Here is a 21554-nt window from a genome sequence, read left to right on the forward strand (position 1 = left end):
ATAAATAATCAACATTTAAGCGCGATCGTATACGGGAGATCCAAGGAAGTTTCCAGCAGAAGCGTAGTTACAGGCGAGATAGAAACTGTACCAGCCTTGGGCATCCTTATATTTGATAGCACCGCATCCAATACGATCAGAGTCACCCCAGACGAGTTGAGTGTAGTGTCCAACCATCTTCACTTCACCATTCGACAGCTGAGCGTTTCCAGACCTAAATTTATTCAGTTTTTCATAAATTCTTCGAATAGTCTTGCTCCCACCTCTGTATTAATCCCTTTTCACAAACTACTCACTTGAATTGATCTACATCCCTAGCGTTGAAGTATTGTACTTCGTCGTACCAACCCTGAATAAGATGTTGCACAGGTTTAAACGTCTGTGCTGTAGATGAAGCAATTGCAAGATTCTGTCCTACTCTTTCGCTTGCTAGAAAAAAAGTTAATAATTAATAACGTATTTTAATTATTACTTTTTTTTCAACTTACGAGTGTCCCTGCAAAGATCGTGCTGGAATTTACATTGATTGGCCCATCTTTGAGCAATAGCTGCCAATTCGTTGTCCCATTTCTGAAATTTTATCGAGAATAATTTAATAATCGAGTAATTTCTATTTTAAAAATTAATTAAACTAACTTTACCAATTTTTTCATATTGGTAGCCCTAGGTTGGGGTCCTGGCAGTCCTCGTTGTTCCTTTCCAAGGGCAACTTTGGCTCTGAGGTGGTTGTGCTTGTGGACGATTTCTTCAATCTCTTTTTGGGACAGACCTACCTCGATTACCTGGTTGCACGTACGTGCTGGGGCTGAGGACTAAAATTGAACAATTTCATAATCACGATGACATTTCTTAATCATGAATAGTATGCTATATATGCAGGTTTTATAATTTACTTTGAACAAACACATGGTATGTTGGGCACCCTTTTGTCGACAGGTATCCACTCTGCAATAATCAGCAGCTGAGAGACCAACTAAAGCCACCAAGATGGCAGTGAATGCTAAGAGATTTGCCATGGCTGGTCGTTTTCGCGTTATCTTCTGACACTGACAGTCCGTATGTGACTCTATGGGACCAGTCGATTGTTTTATACTACTTCTCTTATCAGTAAATTCAATAATGTAATAATTCAATAGTGTAATATGTCAAGATGATATTAATGAGTGCCTTGTGCTGTATCTACGTATTTTGGTGTTGCTTCTACGTTTACCCAGTCTGTTCAGCTTGGCAAATACTGCGTGCGGATGTGCTTCAATCGAATAGAGCAAAACACTCGATGAGAATAATCGAGGTGTCAGCAGAACTTGGCTGATACTCTTCCAAATCCATTGGAAAGATCACGAGAAATTGCACTGTCATTCATCAAGCTATTCTCGTTTGTTGAACGACGATCCATTCGAACAATACCATCGAGTTTATTTTATTCGTCAGAATTATTGTTTAAACAATACTCCGAGAGAACAATAACATAAACTGAACAAATTTGCTTTCGATTGATCAGCCATGCTATGATTAATCGTTCCATAGGAAAATATCGAATTGAACGAACTATATATACTGGAGAACATATTATGCTTATGGACGAAGGTAACAAATTTGTTAGCTTCATTTTTCTCATTGGTTCAGGTGCGCGAAAAATAAATTGTTGAACAAACAGCCTACTTTGAATAAAGAAATATTATTTGACGCTTAGAGTCATTGATAAAACCGTAAGGAAACACAGGTGTCGATCATTTTTTGTTAAAGTTCAGCCAATGTAAATAAATGTTACATGAAAGAGGAAGGTGGTAGCCTGTGAAATAGGATGGGGGGTTAGCTAAGAAATATAAATTCTAGCGCATTCAAGGATTACACAAGAGAAATTGAATTTTTTTCGATCATTATGCAACATAATGAAATGAAAAGTTTTGTAGGTCAGCGAGGGCTTGACAGGTCGGATTTTTTGGCTTGTGCACTTTGCTGAGAAATCGTTTCCTCCCCTTCCCCCATTGTAGGGGCTTTTTGACCTCAAGAAATGGACCCTCGGTGGGCGGGTGGCTTTCTAGAACGCGCTCGACAAGAATCAATGCACCTAAGAGGTCCATTCAAGGAAACACCTGATTCTGACTCGTGAGAATCTCCAAGATATTCTTCACGACCTTATTTCTACGTCCTATCCAGTTCTGCTGAAATTCTACTCTATTCACCAGAACGAGCTTCGAGATTCTTTCTCACCAATAAAAAAACACCATGCTAAATCGACCTTACGATCATCAAAGGGATCCGGTCAATTTTACAACTTTTCACACTTTTTCCATTTTAATTAATATGATCGATTTTTTTGCAATTTTGCCAATTATACTTTGATTCATTAATGAGTTCATCAATCGTTTAATTATTTTCATCATTCCACTCGAGTTTAAAATTACAAGATTTATCGAAGCTATCTTTCTATACATTTCTGTTAAAATTCTATTCTATCCATTAGAATAAGTTTTGAGAATTTTTGTCATAATGGAAAAAATACCGTGCCAATTAAATGTAATCTTTATTTAAGAATTCCGATTGAAACATAAAACAATTGACTTTTTGCAATTTCCTCAACTTCTATCCGTCAATGAATTTGCTTCTTATGAGAAAATTCTGATAACTCCACTTGAGATAGGTTACAGGAGTTTGTTCAGGCTCGGTGGTTTCTGGGACAAGTATAAGAAGCTACTCCGCCCAAAATAGGGGCGCGTTCGACACCCGTAGTGTCCCCGGACCTTTCGATCTGTTACACCACCTTTAAGAATCTTACTGATCTGGAACGAATCGAGAAATTTGTTCCATCCCCACCGAAAAAATTAAATCTCAATTAATTCCAGTCAGTTTTAAATCGCGTAATAAGAATTCGGTAACCATCGTTAATAAAATATAACAATACATACTTTTATTATATTTGTATACATAAGTGTACGTTTATCCAAAGCAGCAATACTTCCATTACAAGGTTCAACGTTTATTATATAAATTAAAGATTCAACAAAATTATATATATATATATATTATTCAAAAATTTGTATATTCTTCTCACGTAGCTGGTTCAAAGCAAAATTGTACTAAAATTTAAATAAAAAATGTACAGTTTAGCTTCATCCTCGTATAAGAGAAACACAAGCTCGTACCATGATTCGACCTTTCTTTTTAAACTCCACACACTTGTGCAAAATTTTCTAAATTTTACAAGCAGCATATGGGCTCGCACCACAAAATTTTACGTTTCTTTCTCGCGAAACATTGTTCCTCCATCGGCATGGATTTGATCAAGTGAAACAGTGGAATATTACACTGTCTACTCTCCATATTCTTCTTAGGCTGGCAAATAAAATCAGAGTGCACCTTCGGTGGATTGGCCAACAACTCGTATTTTTTTATCATCTCTTCGGTCCAAGGTTGAGCCGTCTTGAACTCCAGGTCTAAATTGTCCTTCTCTTCGCCACTTTTACTAGTTTTTTTAATTCTTAAAATATACACATTGGGATTGTCCTCGCAGTCTATAGCTCTGGGACATCTAGCTCCCGAAGCATTTGTCTCTGGTTTATCCGAGAGTGGTACCACAGTCACTTCTCGACAAGCATCGGCACAAGTTTTCATCCCAGCACCCGAATCGTCCCGGAAGCTTGATAGAAATGGACGCTGCAATCTTCTCTGGGCTTCCGGATTCGTCGGGCAGTCGCAGGGTGGAAAGAACTCCGTATCCTTCGGTCTTAGCTCGGATTGTGTTCTCACGACGATCCTATGATCGTTTATCACAGCCTCGACCTCTTTATAGGGAAGACCGTTGCTCGCTATTTCGGACAAATTTTTGCCAAGATTATCCTCGCAAGAGCAATCATCGGCCAATTTAATTTCATTCCCGCTAGGACAAGACGCATCGCAGGCAATCGGTGCACCAGGATGAATGGATTTCAATACCGAAACATCTCGATCAGCTGCGTTACAAACGCAATTTGAATTAAATTTCTCGATAAACTTTTCTAATTTGGAAAAATTCAACTGTTGACCCTCGTCCTCGTGGCTAGAATTCCTCTTAGGTACGATCGGACAACCACAATTGCGAGTTGCTATAATCATTTTAATTTTCTTATATTATTTTGATATTTTTGTTTTTATAATTTTATACTATTTGTTTGTAAAATTTTTGGACTAGTTCATGGTGCACTTCTTGGTTGGACTCGTGGATCAACATTGCGAAGCTTCTCACTTGTAATCGCACGAATCGATTGTACACTCGCGCGAGTTTTATTCTCGAGATATCGTTAGGTTAATCTTGCTAATGATGGGAGGGGAATGAAAAAAAATTCTTAGTTTTTATAATTAAAAATTGCAATGTTTTTACTATTTTCAATTATTAACAAGTAAATGATCGATTCGTAATATGGATTATCTACAAAATAGGACTGATGTAATAGCAGGTAAAATTTGGATGTTTATCTTCCTTGAAAAAATAGATGGTAATTTTATAATTTTTTATACAAATCTTTGCAGCTTGCGGATGTGCGTTAAATCCCTCGGAATGTCCTCCACCGAAACCGAGGAAACCACCAGAAAAGTATTTCCGGCAGATCGGAGCCGAGGTTATAGGTAACCAATTAATAATACGTATGCAAAAAGAGAAAAATAAGAAGAAGAGGAACGATGAGTGGTACCCACCTTGCGATTGCGTGGAGATAAAAGGAGCATCGAAAACCCAAGGGCCAAAAATAATCAAGACTGTCGATAACGATCAAATCTTGTTAAAAACGGTATCTAAATCAGGATTGACCAAAATTGCTGAAAACTCACACAATTTTGGTTACAGGGTGAGTAATTGGGTTGCACATACTTGATGTTTTTATCTAGTGATTAGTGACATTCTAATTAGACCTGAAAATACGTGAAATTCCCAAGTTAATAATTTCGAATGATTCGAATAGTTTCCTTATCTCTTCAGATTGGATTTTGCGAAGATAGGGAGAAATCCTGCAATGAATGCAGAGCAGTGACGGTTTATCCTACAGCAACCGACGAGTCGGCTCAGGAAGTCTATACGGATCATTTGATAGAGAACGATCGCGAAATTTACTTTTTGAAAATCAGGAAGAAGGCAGAGGCCCCTGAAGAGAAAGAGAAGAAGATCGAATTGGAAGTTATCACACCGAGACCACCCACCCCTCCACCACCTCCCCCAGAATTCGTGGATAAACCTCGAAGGATCAAAGCCAGAGTCTGCAAAAAAGCTAAAAGAAAGAGATCCTCGAGTCGTACGGTTTGCCACTGCTGCCGAATTTGTCATTGAATTTGGAAAAGGAGTTTTGTACGTTATGGACATTTTTGTAAAGAATCTGCAATGACTGTTGTATAATCTTTGCAGGGTTGGATATAAAAATAGTAAAAAAGTAAGAAAAGTCTTCTCGTATCGTTTAATTAAATAATAAATTTGCCAAGTGTTTATGACAAAATCATGATACCAAGACTGAGTCCTTTGACAATCTTGGATAAACCTCGCAGGGAGAAACCTATAAAATATTTTATCTTGTTGTTTGCAAAGGTAAATTGTGAGTAGGATAGAACGTATATCCTCATTAAGAATTCCTCTTCAATGAAATAGAAGCGAGTACCGAGAATGGGCGTGAAAGCTATGGAAAACTCCATGAATTAGCCAGACGATGGTCGTTCATAGTAAAATTTGCTGCAAGTATTCGGCAGTCCGTGAACAATCGATTCGTTCCAGGCATAGATGAAAACGCCGACGCATACCACGAAGAATTCTGAATGAACTTGGCTACTTTGAATGGATGCACCTTTCGTGAATCGAATCCTTGAAAGAAACTCGATGATCACGACGATTGATGAAGCCGACTCTCTAGTTTGGCCAACCATTCACAATTCTCTCTCTCTCTCTCTCTCTCACACACACACCTATACTGTTGTAATTACACGTACCGTCCGGTCATTTCTGTCAAACTCCCATCTTTTCACCTACTTTCACGCTGAATTACAGCGAGCTCTATATTTCCTAACCCTCGAACCGATGATTCCTGATGAATCTTGGATCTTTTGCCATTGTTTTTCCTCATCTATACATACACACAAGTGGTAAACATGGTGTGTATAAATTAAGATTTTTTTTAATCACGAAATTATGCGTGTAAGTCATTAGATGTTTTAGAGAACACTTGATTAAATATTTAGCATCGAATACAGTTAAATTTATGAATGAATTTAAGTATTTTGAATGGGTACGCCAAATCCTTTAAAGAAACTCGGTTATCTGGACTAATGACGAAGATGACTCTTTGGATATACTTGTTTTTGAGAATTCTCACTTATACTGATGTAATTGACAGATACTCTGCATATTAACCTGATAATGAATCGAGAATGTGTAGTTTTGCACGTGTATGTTATCAGCATTGTACATTCATTTTTTTAAGTTTCAAGCTTATTTTTCATAAACGTATTTATAGACACGTGTTCTTATTAAATTTTCGTTGTGTTAATGTGCACAGACATATAGCTTTCCTTTCATTATATCTGTATATACAATCCTATATCTTTTCAGCAACTTTCACGCTAAATTACATCGAGTTCTATATTTCTTAACTGGTAGCAATGATATGCTCAGTGATTGCTCAATTACAAACCGATCATTTCATAATGATATTTTTCTGGTCATTGTTTCTAATCGTATAATAATAACACATACAAGTTTTAACTAATTTCTTACGCTGTATCACACTTTCTTCGCATTAAAAAATAGTCTATGATATGTGATTACGTATTTTGGCAAGCACTTGAACAAATATGGTACAACGCAGTACCCCTTATCAGGTTACATAGACCTGCTGGTACCATCCAGGTGTTAAATACTGTGAACGAAAGTTTGCACATCGATTTAGGCTTTCTAGTGACATAAATCAAAGTGCAAAATATTCACTGGCAGAAATGTTGACAAATTGGTGTTGACAATGGCTTTCTCCAGAGAATTTTGTGCTGCAATCATTATTCTTCATGGTCAATTACAAGGGTCGTTCGAGGTATTGGCTAGTAGTAGGCAAATTTACAGAAAGGTATGAATGAAAATTTCGCACCTGGTCAAATTAACAGGTGAGACTCAACCCTTGCTACGTGGTGCATTTAGAAGGGACCAAATATCCATGTTGCTACAAGCTTTTCCCCTATTCTGTTGGTACGACGAGTCAAATGGGAAACCTATAGATCTTTGGTAAAAATATTACTTGGAAAATGAAGTATGTCACTACATCTCTAACACACTTGACTGAAATCCTTGATATTTTTGAAACCAAGACTTGCGTCGAATATAAGGACGATAGTGACAAAGATGTAGATGAATAATGAGAAGATGAGGAGCCTATATATGATTTTTGTAAATAACATTCAAGAATTGATAGATGTGACTACTTCAACCCTTAACCATACTCAAAAAAGAATAAATTTAAAGTTAAATATTGCTACCAGATTTTTCTCAATCTTAAGTGAAAAATATATATACACCTCTGGTAACAATACCAAGAAAATAAAGAATTCCACAATTTTTCTCACACTTGACTGGAATCCGCAAGATTTTTGAAAGCAAGACTCGCATCGAGATAGCACATAAAGATTATTGCATCGAATGTAAGGACGATAGAGAAAAAGATGTAGACGAAGAATAAGAAGACGAGGAAGTTATATAGGTGGTAATCGTGAATGGCGTGGGAGTTCATAAAGGTGTCGCTCGTATTGTGTGGTCTTCCACGATTAACAATGGGCAAACCAATAAATTAGGCGAGAAGAGTGGACACGCTCTTGAGTCACGATGGCAGGAAAATAGCGTGACACGTATGATTCCTTCAGTGGGTGGTATGGGTCCATATAAAAATACTGAAAAGCTGCGGTCGACACTACTCAATGGCGCGACAAGCGTGACCCAGAGACGAGCTGCTACGATTTCTTTGGCCGAGACAACAACTCCAAGACATAATCCCACGACCTGTCAAAAATTGTCAATTTTATCATTCGACTATATATATCTCTTATCAGCCTAGAAACTGCAAAGTAATTTCTTCCGATACTATTGTAAAATAGTCAAACAAAAAACGATTCTCACGAAATGACAGAAGAGATATACAAAAAAAAATCCTGAAATCTTTGCTATCAATACTATATTATTAATCAAATTAAAAAATTGCTCAAAATAATGCCTTAAAAATCATTGATTAAAACCTGCATGAAAAATAGAATACGATATTCATCTAACAAATTTCAAAATTAAAATCCTCACATTCTCAAAACGTGTATAAATAATCTTCACAAGTATCTATATATACATTTATTGAAAAACATTCACAACAAATCAGAAAAATTGTTTATTCGACGACTGATGTGAAATACTTTGAGCATAAAAGAAAAAAAGTTTTGGAGAAAACATTCCGTTGGTTTGTTAGGTGTAACAAGAGGAAGGCAGTTCTGTAACAATATTTGTTTATGAATCAGCATATCGTCATCATTAATAATATTGAGGTTCGACAATGGTGCTGGGTGGAAATAAATAAATCAGCAGTTTTGGTTCTCCACAGGTGGTGGATGGAGCACATGCGAGGATCTCCAGGGGTGGTCCAGGCTGGCATTGACAGGAGGCATTGATGAGCCTGGGGTGAATCACCGAATCTACCACATCGAAACCGCAACCGAAAAAGTCGACGAGTCCTCTCGAGTGATGCTATAATATTATTACGTCAGCGGTCGCACAGCACGAAGAGTCTCGGTGCGGTTTCTCTGCTGCGGCTTTGTACTGGCTCCCCCTGGCCAGGGGAGGTTTATTTTATTCCAGTCCTGAGGGATTTTCTTCCCGTCGACAGCTATGGTAATCTGTTTCCGGTTCCTTTTTATCTCCCCCTGCAGATTGCCACTCGAACGGAAGCTAAATGGCTAAAGTCCCCCTGGCCTGATTTTCCGTCTCTATTTGTATCTTCCGCTTGCTGTCACCTGCGGAATCCCCGCACAATAAGGATACGAGCAAATTAGCCCCATCCTGACCAACCGCTTAGTCCTGACACTTGCGAAATTCTTTTAGGATTTTTGAGCGTTGCTCGCACATTCTGCAGTTTTTCTTTAAAATTTATGTTATTTCACAAGAAGTTTACACTTTTAATCAAAAGTGTAGAAAGTGCGAGTAATACGAATAGAGCTATTTTCTAGGCTGGTTATGTTTATACGAATATTCTTTTGTTTATAACATACGTCAATTTGGCTATCAATTAGCGATCCGTGATTTCCTATTTGAAAATCATCATGTGGTAATATCAATTAGCCCAATAATGTCATTAAATTACTCGGTAATTACCGTTGCGAAATTTTCTTCGCCATGTCATACGTAATTTTCAATCAATTATAAATTACCGGCATTATGATAATTGAGCCATTAGTGGTGCTAACCGTGTTAAATTGTTTTTTTATGTTGAGTTCTACGATGACCACGTGTGCATTATGGTGAGTTTCGTGTGTAATTAAGAAATTGTGTTTGTATTTGGCTAAGAGTACTTTTGTAAATTCGATTTGTTTCTCAACCAATAAGGTGGCAGTACAAAACCCACGAGTGTTGCTTCTTGGGAAAGAGTCGAGCTAAGCGTCCGAGGAATAAAAAAATTCCAAATTTGAAACGTTCCAGAAGCGATAATTCTTCCTCCAGCACAAATGAACAGTTTGACACGTCGATGAGTGTCAAGACAGCTTCCATTAGAGAAAATGTGGCTAGAGAGAGGAGACCCAGATCAAAGTATTGCAGGAGATAAAATTTCTTCTCTTTAATAATAATTAAAAATTGGCTCAATTATATTTTTTATTCAAGACAAGAAGTGGCCACAGACGAATCCAAAACTACACTCACGGAAGCTTGCCAAACGCCTCGAGATGCTAATTCACCGATCGTTATGGAGTTCCAAACGATTCAACGAATTACGCAAATCAAAGAAGACGACTCCGATTTGTCAAGACTAGCCATTAAAAATATCATCACAAGAAAGGATTTATCAGGCAAGGAAAATCAGGCCCAAGAATCTGTGGGGGCTGAAAAAAAATTGTGACGAGGAATGAAACTCGATAGACTGTACGAATCGTTGATAAATTAACGCGATGTGATAACAAAATTCCTGTTGTAATGTGAAAATAAGAAATTTTATGGGAAATAAGTGAAATTGGATCTCGTGGTTAATAATAATAAATTTGGGCCAATAAAAAGTTTCCCTTGAAGTTTCAATGCGAGTTTCTTAAGGTCGCTCGAAAGGTGCAATACTCGATTCAAGGGAATGGAAATTTCTGCTGCACTTTTCTCTTTTGCTAAAAGTCTTTTACACCGCAATACCCATATATATATATATATACAGTAGGCTAAAATTTACAACGCGACCAAAAGAAAATGTACTGTACAAGTTATTATTCATCGCTGTCAGAATCTATCCACCACCACAAATCATATAGAATCTAAAGAAAAAAAAGTTGAAACACGTGTGAGATAACTATAGTTAATAATTCCACCAGATATTGACCAATAACAACGCGAGTATTACTCAAGCCTTTGGCACAAAAACCACCAGCCTATAATAAATCGCGATATACGAAGCATCGAGCGGATGAAAGTTTTAAGAACTTTTTTCATCGAGCAAAAAACCTCATCAGCTTATAACATTTTTTGCTGCTTCTAACGCGTTCCAGTTGATTAGCATTTGGCAATAAAACAAATTTCTCCTCTCGCTTTGTACTGCCAGCATGCGGGGGACTCATTTCGAGAAAAGTAACGGAGGCAGCACTTTGGCTCCTTATTAATTTACACCCAAGTGACCGAGCAAAATATATATATATATATATATCAACGCAAGGTCGTTGCTCGAAACCGAGAAAGAAGGAACCTGAGACACACAGACGTCCGTGAAAGCGAAGGGCAACGAGATCACGAATCCGCAGCGATTTTACTGTGGACAGTGCGTTCAATGCTATATACTAATTCACTGGACAATCTCGTCGATACATTTGCGAAACCGTCGAAATATCTCGAAAAAAAGGAACTTATCCTTGCCAAAAAACCAGACTTGTTAATCTGTCTTCGACATCTCAGTGCGTATGCAAATATAAATTAGGAATTAATTATAGGCACGTATGAGGACGCAACGGTCTCTCTCGTGAATGAAGATTTTTGATATATAGGTGTCGATTCCTCGATACATTCGCCGATGCGTGATGTCGTCTTAACGGGATCGTTTGGAAGAAATTGCGAAAGAAAGTAAAAGTGTATAAAGGTGTGGAAAGTGCAGGTATCCGGTGGGTTCGCCCGGTCGTCGGTCGTCTCTGTATTGGTGCCTTCGTTCGTTTATATAAATCGGTGCACGTGTGCGAGTACACGCTTTCCGATCTAAATGGGCTCCTGCAGGCTGCCCATGAGGTATTCGTTCGTGCACTCGTATAAGAATTTGGCCAAAGTACGTTGAAAAGGTAAATTAGTCTTGTACAGTGGAACGTGTGTTGGTTATTTTACACAGGAGTTGGATCTTGCTCTTTTCAGCTTCGTAACGTGGTTCTTGTAATTTCACACGAGTGGGGCACATATCGGTAAGCCAAGTTGACTCTGTTCAGTGTGTTAAGTTGCAGGAGATTTCGAAGTGGGGGGCAGCTACGTTCGATACGAAACGAATCATTCCCGCAGTCAGTCTAGTCTTGTCTCATTCGAGCTATGCTTGACACATGATTGCAGTAAACTTTGTTTTTATTTCATCAATTTCTGTCTTCGATATCTACTGGTGTAATTAGTGTCGATTTTTAAATTTTTAAACAACATTTTTTACGAGGTTTTTATTCGTTTGTACTCTTTTGTTGATTTTCTACTGAAAACTTCGAGGGGGTTTCTTTATCCCCCCCCCCCCTCTTTTGTACGATACAAAGTCTGAGATTTTTGTAGGATTGTTTTCAAAAGTTCACGAAGCAGTGAGTAGATGTTCTTTTTTTACGTAATTTCTATTTTAATTTATAAGCTAAGGGTGATTATTGCGAAGTATTACTCATGTGGATAATTCGATTTTTATAATTAATAGATTATAGAGCGATTTGCTTCTCACCGCACTTTTCGTTGCGTTTATCGCTTTAACGATTCGCAAGGTGGAATTCTAACGTGATTAACTACCTGGTTTCTAGCGGGTAAATAAATCGCGTTTGTAATGCGATTAACATAAAAAACCAGTTACAAAAGTCGGATAATCCACGATTACGCGAAATTGCTGCCTTGAAAATGTTTAAACACACAAACACTCGTTTACATCGCTCTCTCTGATAGCTAATAGTAAAATAGTACATCGATCGTTTGTCCATTGAATTTTGTAAGAAAAATAAAAAAATCTTGATATTCGAAAGACGAAAAATTATTGTGCAAAGATTGTAACAATTTTTCAATCATTCTAATCGAATAGTTTAATTTTCCATATAGGTCACCCTGCGTCTTGTACTGTTGTTTCTAAAAGCTAATACCACAAGCATGCGTCGATCGGTTTTCCTGTTAAATTTAACGTTTTCTTGTCCATAGTAGAAAGTTGCCCTGCGAATGTTCGTCTTTTTTTCGACCGCCAATTGCGCACTCAATTTCCAAGCGTGAGTGCATTTCTGTGGTGTACGCACATGCACGCGCGTTTAGGTTTGTAAATCGGTGGAATGTGCCACTACCTCGATTTTATTTTTGTAACACAAACAAGAAAAAAAAACAATAAATTTGCCTACGTTGCTAAATAGACATAGTATGACTCAGTAAGCGTGACTTTAAAATTATATACAGGGTGTGTACTTTAATACGCACCACGTATGAAAATTAATTTTTACGGGCCACCCTCTGGGATGATTTAAAATTCCAAGCCAATTTGCTCGAGTAATATTTATAATGGAAATTACAGTCAAGATTAAAATTCCTATCAAGATTTTTCTCTATTCTTGCGAATTTTGCAAAATAAAGATTCGCACGACTCGCGATCCTCGCAGCCACAACATTCGTCGCATCCCAGCGCTAACGTGTCGTTGGTCGTCAACGTGTCTACAATCGCGCATGTTGCCACATTTTGCGTGTTTCTCAAGCTAAACCTGTTTCACCTTTTCCTATCTCTCTCGCACCTTTGCCAACCGAGAATTATTTCGCCGTGACTAATCATACTTTTGGGAAACTTGCGAGAACTATCATTATCGTAGACAATAGACTACTTGGATTGATACGACCTGAATAATCGACCGAGCTTCCCTTGAAACGACCACTTTTACACAAATTACCTGTAATTTACCACCGTACCGCAAACCTGTCACTAACACGATAAAAACACATTTAATGCTAATGAAATTCCTATTAATTTGAAATTGATGTCCAAAGAAATTTTACAAATTAATTTAGTAACTACTGATAAGATGAGAAACATTTACAACTATGAGAGTATGTTATATATATATAGTATTCAACGTTCTGATTTTAATACATTGAAAAATTTATCAAGATTCCTTTAATTTTTTCTTAATATACTTGATTGCAAATGCTGGATTAATTGAAGTATTTAACAAAATAAACAATTTCGTAATTAGATATAATCTTTCAATACTCCTCATTTATATTCTCTGCTCATTTCTATATACGCAATTATTATTCCATGTAAAAACGTGATGCGCTCGTGATAATACCTAAATTCGCTTCACGATTTGGTCAAGCAAATAACTTACTTTCACCCAATTCTTTGCATTATCATATATAGGTTCGCGTATACGGTTCATACGTTGTTTAATTATTCTTGTCCCGTGGTTAAAAAATTCGAAGAGAAATATTTTTCAATTATCTTCACTCGACTGGGCCTAGAGAAACGGGATGCACGTTCGGGGAGAAAAATGGGGAAAAAAAGTTCCTTTCACACGTAGTACGGGAGTTTGGGTGGTCCAAAAACTACGTGTTCACGATACGAAAAAGCCGAAACCGTCCACACAAAAAGACTCCATTTGTTTTCTCAAAACGAAAAGTCGTTCGGTATTCGATCCTTGGGTCCAGACTCTGAAACGACAAAATTACAAATTCCAATCACGATTTTAGAGTGTCTTTCGCGACCCGATTTCTCCCATTGCTGAACTATCTATTCCTAATCGGACTACCGTGATTTATATTATGCCATTGACTTTTCATACAAATTACAAAAACACGCTCACCTTATTATTTTTTTCTCTTGAAATTCTCTTAGTGTTATAATTTTCATTTTTTGTTTACTCTTTTAAATATAGCAATGACCTTGCTACCGCCAACCGTGGAGCAGCAAAAATTCATAGACGCGGAACTTCCGCCAGAACCGGAAATGAGAAGAAGAGACATTCAGGCTATACGGGAGTGGTTGTCCAAGCAACCCCATTTACCCGATCACATGGGTCACTACAAATTATCCAATTAACAAGCGATATTCCCCTGAAATTATTTTCTCGTCGATAACGTTTTAAACGAACATTTCAGATGACGCTAGATTATTGAAGTTCCTTTTTGGTTGCAAGAACAGTGTAGAAAGGTGCAAACAAATTTTGGAAAGATACTTCAGCGTTAGAACAGCTTTGCCAGAATTTTTTGCTGTCAGAGATCCACTGGCTAACGATATTCAGAAATGCTTCAAATCCATGTAAGTAGCGTGTAGCAAATTTAACAAACTTAAAATGATAATTCATGAAATTATCTAACGAAAATTTCGTGTCACGTTATACGAGGTAATCCAGTCTATCCAATTCCCACCAGTAAAAATTGACTCATATTTCTAAATATTTTATCAATTAGTATTTCCAAAAATGAACTAAAAATTACATTAGATTCATCTTTATAAAAAAAACGTCTAGATAATTTAAAATATATATCTATAGTAAAATATCTTAAAGCTCTAAAAATGTTATCTTCATTTCTTCGATGATTCCATTCATAGCAAAATTGTAAACAAATTTAACTGGAATAATAAACGTTCTTTACGATTTAACAGCTTTGGTTAATTATTCATTAATATTATTATTATTATTTCTTATACTTGATTCAGAGATTACTTTGTACTACCGTCACTCACCAAGGAAGGACATCGAGTTACCATTTTGAGGCTGAAAGACACCTCTATAGAGAACTTTTGTTTGAAAAGCATTACTAGGCGGATTTTAATGGTTTTGGATATGAGAATTCTGGAGGAGCCTTGTTTGTCCAACATCATGATTCTGGATTTAAAGGTGCTTGATACTGTTTGATAAAATTTTAATTAGCACAAGATGAAGTTTAACAGGAAAATTTATTGCACGATACGACCAGGGGTTTACAGCTGCACATTTCGCCAAATGTAGTCCAACACAGACGCTAGTTAGAAAGGCAATGCTGGCAGTTCAAGATAGCATGCCTCTGCGTCTAACGAGGGTCCATTATTTAAATGCCCCAGCATTTATAGGAAGTGTCCTCAACATTTTCTACCCTCTCTTGAAGGAGAAATTAATCCAAAAGGTAATTAAATCTAATGGCATCTTCCCATAATTAATTACACCCTACCATCACGCTTTACAAATATTTCAGTTTCGAATTCACACGGGGGGTGGCGAAGACCTGCACCCTTACATCGAAAGGGACATTTTACCCTTTGAGTATGGTGGAAAAGCTGGATCCTTCGCTGAGCTTAATGGTCGATGTTCGAATATTTGGTAAGGAAACTGGAAATCTATCGAGAGTAACGAATTTATTGCTTTGCAGAATCTTGGAAGAAGAAGTTGGAGAAGAATAGGGATTGGTTCCTGAGGGAAGAGAAAATGAGCAGAAGCAACGAAAATGCGAGAATTCCGGAAATGAAAACTGCTCTTCTGAAGGATCTCGATGGTTTACAGGGTTCGTTCAGAAAACTGAATATCGACTAAGGAAGAATCCTGCAGGTACCTACTCCATTTCCAATAACAAACAAATCCTCTGCATTTTATTTTATCTCGAGGAAAAATGCACTTGCTTGACAGCAGCACACCACCAAATAATCAAACTTTCGTGCCAATCGTGTAACGAGGAAGAGAAATATGGCAACGATTTAATTCCATGACAGATTGTTTTCGTTTCGAGGGAAACCGCTGAAAAGTCAATAATTCCACCAGTAGAGAGAACTGTATCCAGTCGAGGAAAATCAAGATTCACTCTGCTCTCCGAAAGATTGCGCCACGTACCATGCTAAGCCACACAACACTTGACTAATTTATAATATTTTCAAGCTTTGTAAGAAAGATCTCCGGTAGTATTTTAGGCCTTAAGAAGATTCGCCTTGGCGAAATCCACTGTACAAAATATTTCATTGTTCGATATATACGTATTAAAATAATCTTTTTTATATCTTTATAAAGGGATCAAAGTACTTTTAACTTAGATCTTTGAAATTGTATTATTTACTATTCTTAAGCACTGCGTTACAACATTATTATAGAATTAAACTTTTAGTCTTAAGATATTTTTAAACATTTATGTAAATTTTCTATCGTCATCCAAGTTGTACGAATGAAAATGAATAAAAGAGAAAGGAGACAAGGAGTGTATTTTTAGACTGTTCAACGAGTGTAATTTTATTAATAGAGCATTTGCAGTAATAATAGCAGCTGTATTTTTATCCACTTGAATTGAGGCGGTGGTCCGGATAGAATACAATTCCTATTTACTCGGTTGTTATTTGTAGCAATCGCGTATGGTCGAGCCACCTTCTTTTGTACTCCTTTAACTAACTTGATAAGCTAATGGTGGCCGAGCGAATGTTCGCAGCACAGCATCCGAGACTTCAACACTCCTCGCTTTATTATCACGGATTTATCTCTATTAACAATTATGCCGTACGTACTCGACTGGCTATTAACAATTAATCTCGATAATTAATTCTTAGCCACTTCGTAACTCGCTTCGAGAGGAATAAATTGCTGCATTAATTTATCTAGCAATTTTTCTGAAATAAATTTTCTGCTAAAATTAACAAAGTTGAAGGACGTTTGATTAGAAAATTCTATTAACTATATAGGCTCGTCCAATTAGAATATGAAGTACAGTGTGACGTACTATCTGCATTATGACACATATATATTCATCATAAATGCATGCGTGCAGATCGTAATACTATTGAGTTGACTAGTTCACTTCTATGACCGTTATTATTATGCTTAAATCAACACCAATACAGCAGTAATTTTATTAGCGAGACCTTGGCAAAATTTGTCTTTTCTCGTAACAGCTTTGGCTAATCGACCAATAAAAATTGACGTTTTTCGCGCGTATATTTTTTTCTCCACGTTAATACGCACGCTTCGAGTAGAAAAATAAAGTATGGAAGCTGATCGCATCAGGGATGATAAACGAAACTAGAAAATATATGGATCAAATCGGAATCAATGATTTTTGAAAATTATTAATATTATAACGAGTGACAAAAACTTAATAAATATAGTCATGATTCAAATGTTTTGTATATTGAATAATATAATCTGCAGTTTCTGAAATAATATTGTTTCTTAAATTCGTTTGATTACAACAGTTCGATTCTTATTAAAATCAGTCCAGTAGATATTGAATTGCAAACTTTTCAAAATTATAACTTTTTTTCCATATTACAGTAGTTGAAATTCAGCTATTACTATGCTGTAAGATCATGCAAATAACATAACAGAATTTGAGTAGTTTATGACCACCAGGTGCAGATCTAAAAAATTCATATATATCAATACAGATTCTTTTTTGTTGCACCCTGTATACACAGGATCTGCCTCAAACAATTATTGAAATGAAAAAACCTTTATCTCTGTAACTATTAAAGATATCAAAATGTTCCATACCATTTTTTCAAAATCTCTTTTTTCTACACCCAAAGAAGTATTGTGCAAAAGAAACGATTTCTTACGTGCCTGATTTGGGACATTTTCAGTGGCAAACCATACCGATTCGAGTTAATTTCTCACATCTGCTAGATCGTAACACCAAGAGGAAGTAGCTTTTCCATTTTATTAGCAATTATGTTTCCCCAGTAAATTTTTTAATTGCCCAGAGGTAAAACTTCGTTCGAATGCACTCTTACGATCCAATCGATCCCATAAAATGGAACTCGTCGATGTCTCGATTGGTTCGTCCAATAAATTTAATCATTGCGTAACAAATTTTCGAACGTGCGAAGAATAAATCTTTCGATTCAATAAATTTCTAGTCTCATATCGGATAGTTAAAGCTTACGTCGTAAAATTTACGATTTGATCACGTGGTTGAATGACGTTAATGAAACTATTGTTTTTCTCATTGCTTTTATGGATCTATGTATCACAAACGGTCAGGTAGAACTCGTTTTAATAGCAGCGACTCTGGCGAACGCGAGAGTTGTATTGCAAAAGACAATTAAACTATGCGCACGCGCGATGGCCATGATGATGCAGGCAATTGATTAATCGGTTTGGAATCGTTGCATCCTGTGTCACAAGTTCGATTCATTAGTTCGATAAAATTAAAGAGAAAATGCCTGTTTATCGATATAGTATTGTTTATAAAAAAAAATCGTTAGAAATTTATGTTGCAGTTTTCCATTTTTTTAGAAAAAACAAGAATAAACATTGACGACGATTCGTGGAATCATTATCAATGACGAGATGCGAGCGTGAGTGGTTTTGTAGAAACGACCGAGCGAAGCAGTCAAAAAGATAAGATCGAAAAAAACATTATTCGAAAAAGCTGAAATTGTAACGACGATTCGCAGAATCTTCGAAATGCGAGCTGAAAAGGCGTTTGGACGAATCGAGCAAACGATGCGATCAAAAAGTAGCAATTAATTAAACCAATAAAGAACAATTGCATCCCGAGCCATAAGTTTGTTTCGTTACTCTGAAAATTCCAAGGAAGATCATTGCTTAAAATACCAACAAGAAAATACTGTAAATAAAGAAAAACCTCGGTCACATTCACCATGATTCCATTTAGAAAATTTTGTGTCTCTCGTTCGACAAAAATGAAGATAAACATTGATGACGATTCTGAGAATCGTTAGCGGAGGGGTACGAGCTCGATGGGTGGTTTTGGCGAAGCGAGCGTGCGAGACAGGGAAAAGGGTGTTCGCGAGTCGGTGCAGGGTGGATTGATTTTTCGGGCAGTGACGTCAGAGGCGAGAGGGCGACATGCGCGTGCCTCGCGGCGGCAAAGGACGCGAACGCGACGGTGCTCGAGTGTTATTCGAACCGGTGAGTCTCGACGCGAGTGAGCCGGTCACCGGTGCCGCTCCGTGGAAGCTGTCACCAGCGGGGAATCCCCTGATCGAAATAACAGAGTCACTGCGGTAAGAAAATAATAAAAGATCGAGAAGCGCTTGATCCAGATCGAAGCCGGTGCTCGATCGAAACGATCGAGCCTGAGACCTCCTTCGTCGTAGAGTGCAGTGCGGATTGATAGTGAGAGAACTCGATGAATCAACTCGGTGCTTGGTTCGATTGAAGAGAGCGCGAATGAAGTTTGTATGCCATGCCTGGATTGGTCGCTGCCCATACGCATTGGTACGTCACTCTTTTTTACCTACCAACCCCACCTTACCCCCTCCCCAAACACTCGCAGCATCCTTGCTCGACGTCCAAAATCACACCTGGTACATTTTTTGCAATGTATATATTAATCTACAAGAGTCTCTTTAAATGAAAATGCTCAACGATAGGACACCATCCTATTGGAAGAGAAGAATTCTAATAAAGTCCGAGGTTTATTTGTGAAAATCCAATTTGCGAGAGAAATCGTATAAGGGTTGATTTTGTAACTAAGAGGAGAAAAGAGGGATGGAATTGCAGAGAGGAGAAATTTCGGCTTACGAGAGTCTGTGCTGTGGGGAGTAGTCGTCGAGATAAGGTGAGGGGACGAGGCAGAAATGATCGTAGCGCCGGACGTTTGGTGGCAATGGCATCGATGGGTGGAAGGGGTGGGAAGGGGGTGGTGGGTGAGGAGGGATGGTTAGGGGAAGAACGAGGTAGCGGAGGTAGATCTCTCTCTCTCTCTCTCTCTCTCTCTCTGCGGGGTCACAGTAAGTTCATTCAGTGCCGTTCAATTCGCCAGGCATCCCAGAACCACTTTTTTTCGTCTCATCCCCTTTCAACCACCGACAGTCCCCAACGACCCCTAAACCCTACTCTCCTTTTATCCCCCTTCAGCCATTGCGCCGTCTCCATTTTCATCCCGTTACAGCCCCCTTTTATATTCCCTCTAACCCTTACGATATCACCCATCCTACCCCACTCCTCTAACTTTCCCCTACTCCGTCCCCTCCCCTCCCAAACCTTCCGCCATTCTCTTTCCCGGTGCAAGTGTACCAAAATCTGCTTCCATTTCAGTACACGTCTCTCTACTTATTTCTATGGATGATACTTTTATTTCTGGAATATCATCTAAATAATATATGTATTATTTTTATAAACACTGCTGTGTTTATCTAACAATAAAAGTTATCTTATAATTCACAAGTTTGATCTTTTGAGTTAAATCAATCAACATTGTTATTTTGTCTGAGAATTAATATAGTTGCACTACTCGAGATTTCTTTGTGTTTTCTTGCATATGACTCGGTTCTACCAAACTAGAAATTCTTTATTGAATTGACCCTTCCAGATTATCTACGAAATTAGATTGATACAGATTTCTGTAAAAAAACTGATTCTACGGGTTTCTCGATGAGACGAAAGAGTTTTTGTCAGTGCCCAGGGTTTCCGAGTCTCCAGACACAATTCTCTCCAGACTCCTCCTCCCCTTTTGTCGGATGTTGAACCAACGTTCGAGCCTTCAATTTCACCCCGAATTAAGTCGATTCTACTGAAAGCCATTTTATCAACTATATATCTCGCGTTATCCCCAATTTTTTGTTCGCCCCCTCCTGAATCAATGATTTTTACCAAACTTATCTACAAAATTACATTATATAGAAATAAGTATAGTCCGAATTTTCCAATAAACCAGAGAGAGTTTTTGTCAGTGTGTCTGGGGTAACATTTAATTTCAGAGTCTCGAGCTGTAACTCACCTCAGATTCTCCCTCCAATTTCCCTCTCCTTTTGGCGAACGTTGAACGAATAGCCGGGCCTCCAGTTCCAGCTGTCATTGAGTCGATTTCAGAGTCGTACGTGATCAGCCGTCTGTTGCAATTCCTCTCAACCCCCCCCCCCCCTCCCCGCCCTCCACCTTTCTTCAATTCTTCTTTGTCCCGCCCCACCCCACCTTCCCATCTCTCTCCCTCTTCAATTCTTTCGTTCGTAGCTAATCAGCTGTAGCATTATTTACTCCTGAGACCACCACAGTCCAGCACCAAACACTCTCGGAGTAACTACACGCATCGAAAGCACCAAAATCATACCGCAACTGAAACCTCAACTCGAGACACGTGCTCTCCTACATGACAAAGAACTCCATTTTCCGGGAGATCGTGTATATTCCCTCCAATTTATAAAACCTTGTGCACCGATCACTCTCCAGTTTCGTGACAAGGATAAAGGTGGGCTTGTGTATGATTTTTATTTTCTTTTTGTGTA

General features: G+C 37.8%; 4 protein-coding genes across 9 annotated transcripts in view; 3 read left to right on the forward strand and 1 right to left on the reverse strand.

Annotated features, from left to right (window-relative positions):
* Nucleotides 1–21088, reverse strand: LOC136772568 (venom allergen 3 homolog). Its single transcript, XM_066725632.1, has 6 exons — nt 21050–21088; nt 894–945; nt 642–812; nt 489–570; nt 297–429; nt 1–214 (listed from the first exon to the last, which is right to left on the reverse strand). The coding sequence occupies exons 2-6, from the start codon at nt 906–908 to the stop codon at nt 16–18; spliced, it is 600 nt and encodes a 199-aa protein (XP_066581729.1). The 5' UTR covers nt 909–945; nt 21050–21088; the 3' UTR covers nt 1–15.
* On the forward strand, nt 4400–5403 carry LOC136773120 (uncharacterized). The gene is made up of 4 exons (XM_066726550.1): nt 4400–4436; nt 4510–4823; nt 4955–5264; nt 5375–5403. The coding sequence occupies exons 1-4, from the start codon at nt 4400–4402 to the stop codon at nt 5401–5403; spliced, it is 690 nt and encodes a 229-aa protein (XP_066582647.1).
* On the forward strand, nt 11711–16562 carry LOC136772558 (alpha-tocopherol transfer protein-like). 3 transcript variants are annotated; one of them, XM_066725617.1, is made up of 8 exons: nt 11711–11979; nt 14284–14424; nt 14507–14666; nt 15069–15249; nt 15329–15514; nt 15584–15689; nt 15758–15933; nt 16012–16562. In XM_066725617.1, the coding sequence occupies exons 2-7, from the start codon at nt 14286–14288 to the stop codon at nt 15916–15918; spliced, it is 933 nt and encodes a 310-aa protein (XP_066581714.1). In that variant the 5' UTR covers nt 11711–11979; nt 14284–14285; the 3' UTR covers nt 15919–15933; nt 16012–16562. The 3 variants fall into 3 exon arrangements, with proteins under 3 accessions (XP_066581714.1, XP_066581715.1, XP_066581713.1); XM_066725618.1 differs by having other exon boundaries at nt 16015–16562; XM_066725616.1 differs by having other exon boundaries at nt 15758–16562.
* The window catches only part of RhoBTB (Rho-related BTB domain containing), a 15602-nt gene continuing 13269 nt past the window's right edge, over nt 19222–21554 (forward strand). For 2 of the 4 annotated variants that reach the window (XM_066725598.1, XM_066725599.1), the window contains exon 1: nt 19223–19545. The gene's annotated coding sequence lies outside the window, so the exon portion shown is untranslated. Of the gene's footprint in view, nt 19546–21337; nt 21518–21554 lie in introns of those variants that run through there. The other 2 variants (XM_066725595.1, XM_066725596.1) reach the window with 2 other exon arrangements.

This window comes from Prorops nasuta, unplaced genomic scaffold, assembly GCF_024137725.1.
Source record: "Prorops nasuta isolate Cenicafe-Biocafe unplaced genomic scaffold, Cenicafe_Pnas_1.2 PNAS00004, whole genome shotgun sequence".
Taxonomy (NCBI): Eukaryota; Metazoa; Arthropoda; class Insecta; order Hymenoptera; family Bethylidae; genus Prorops; species Prorops nasuta.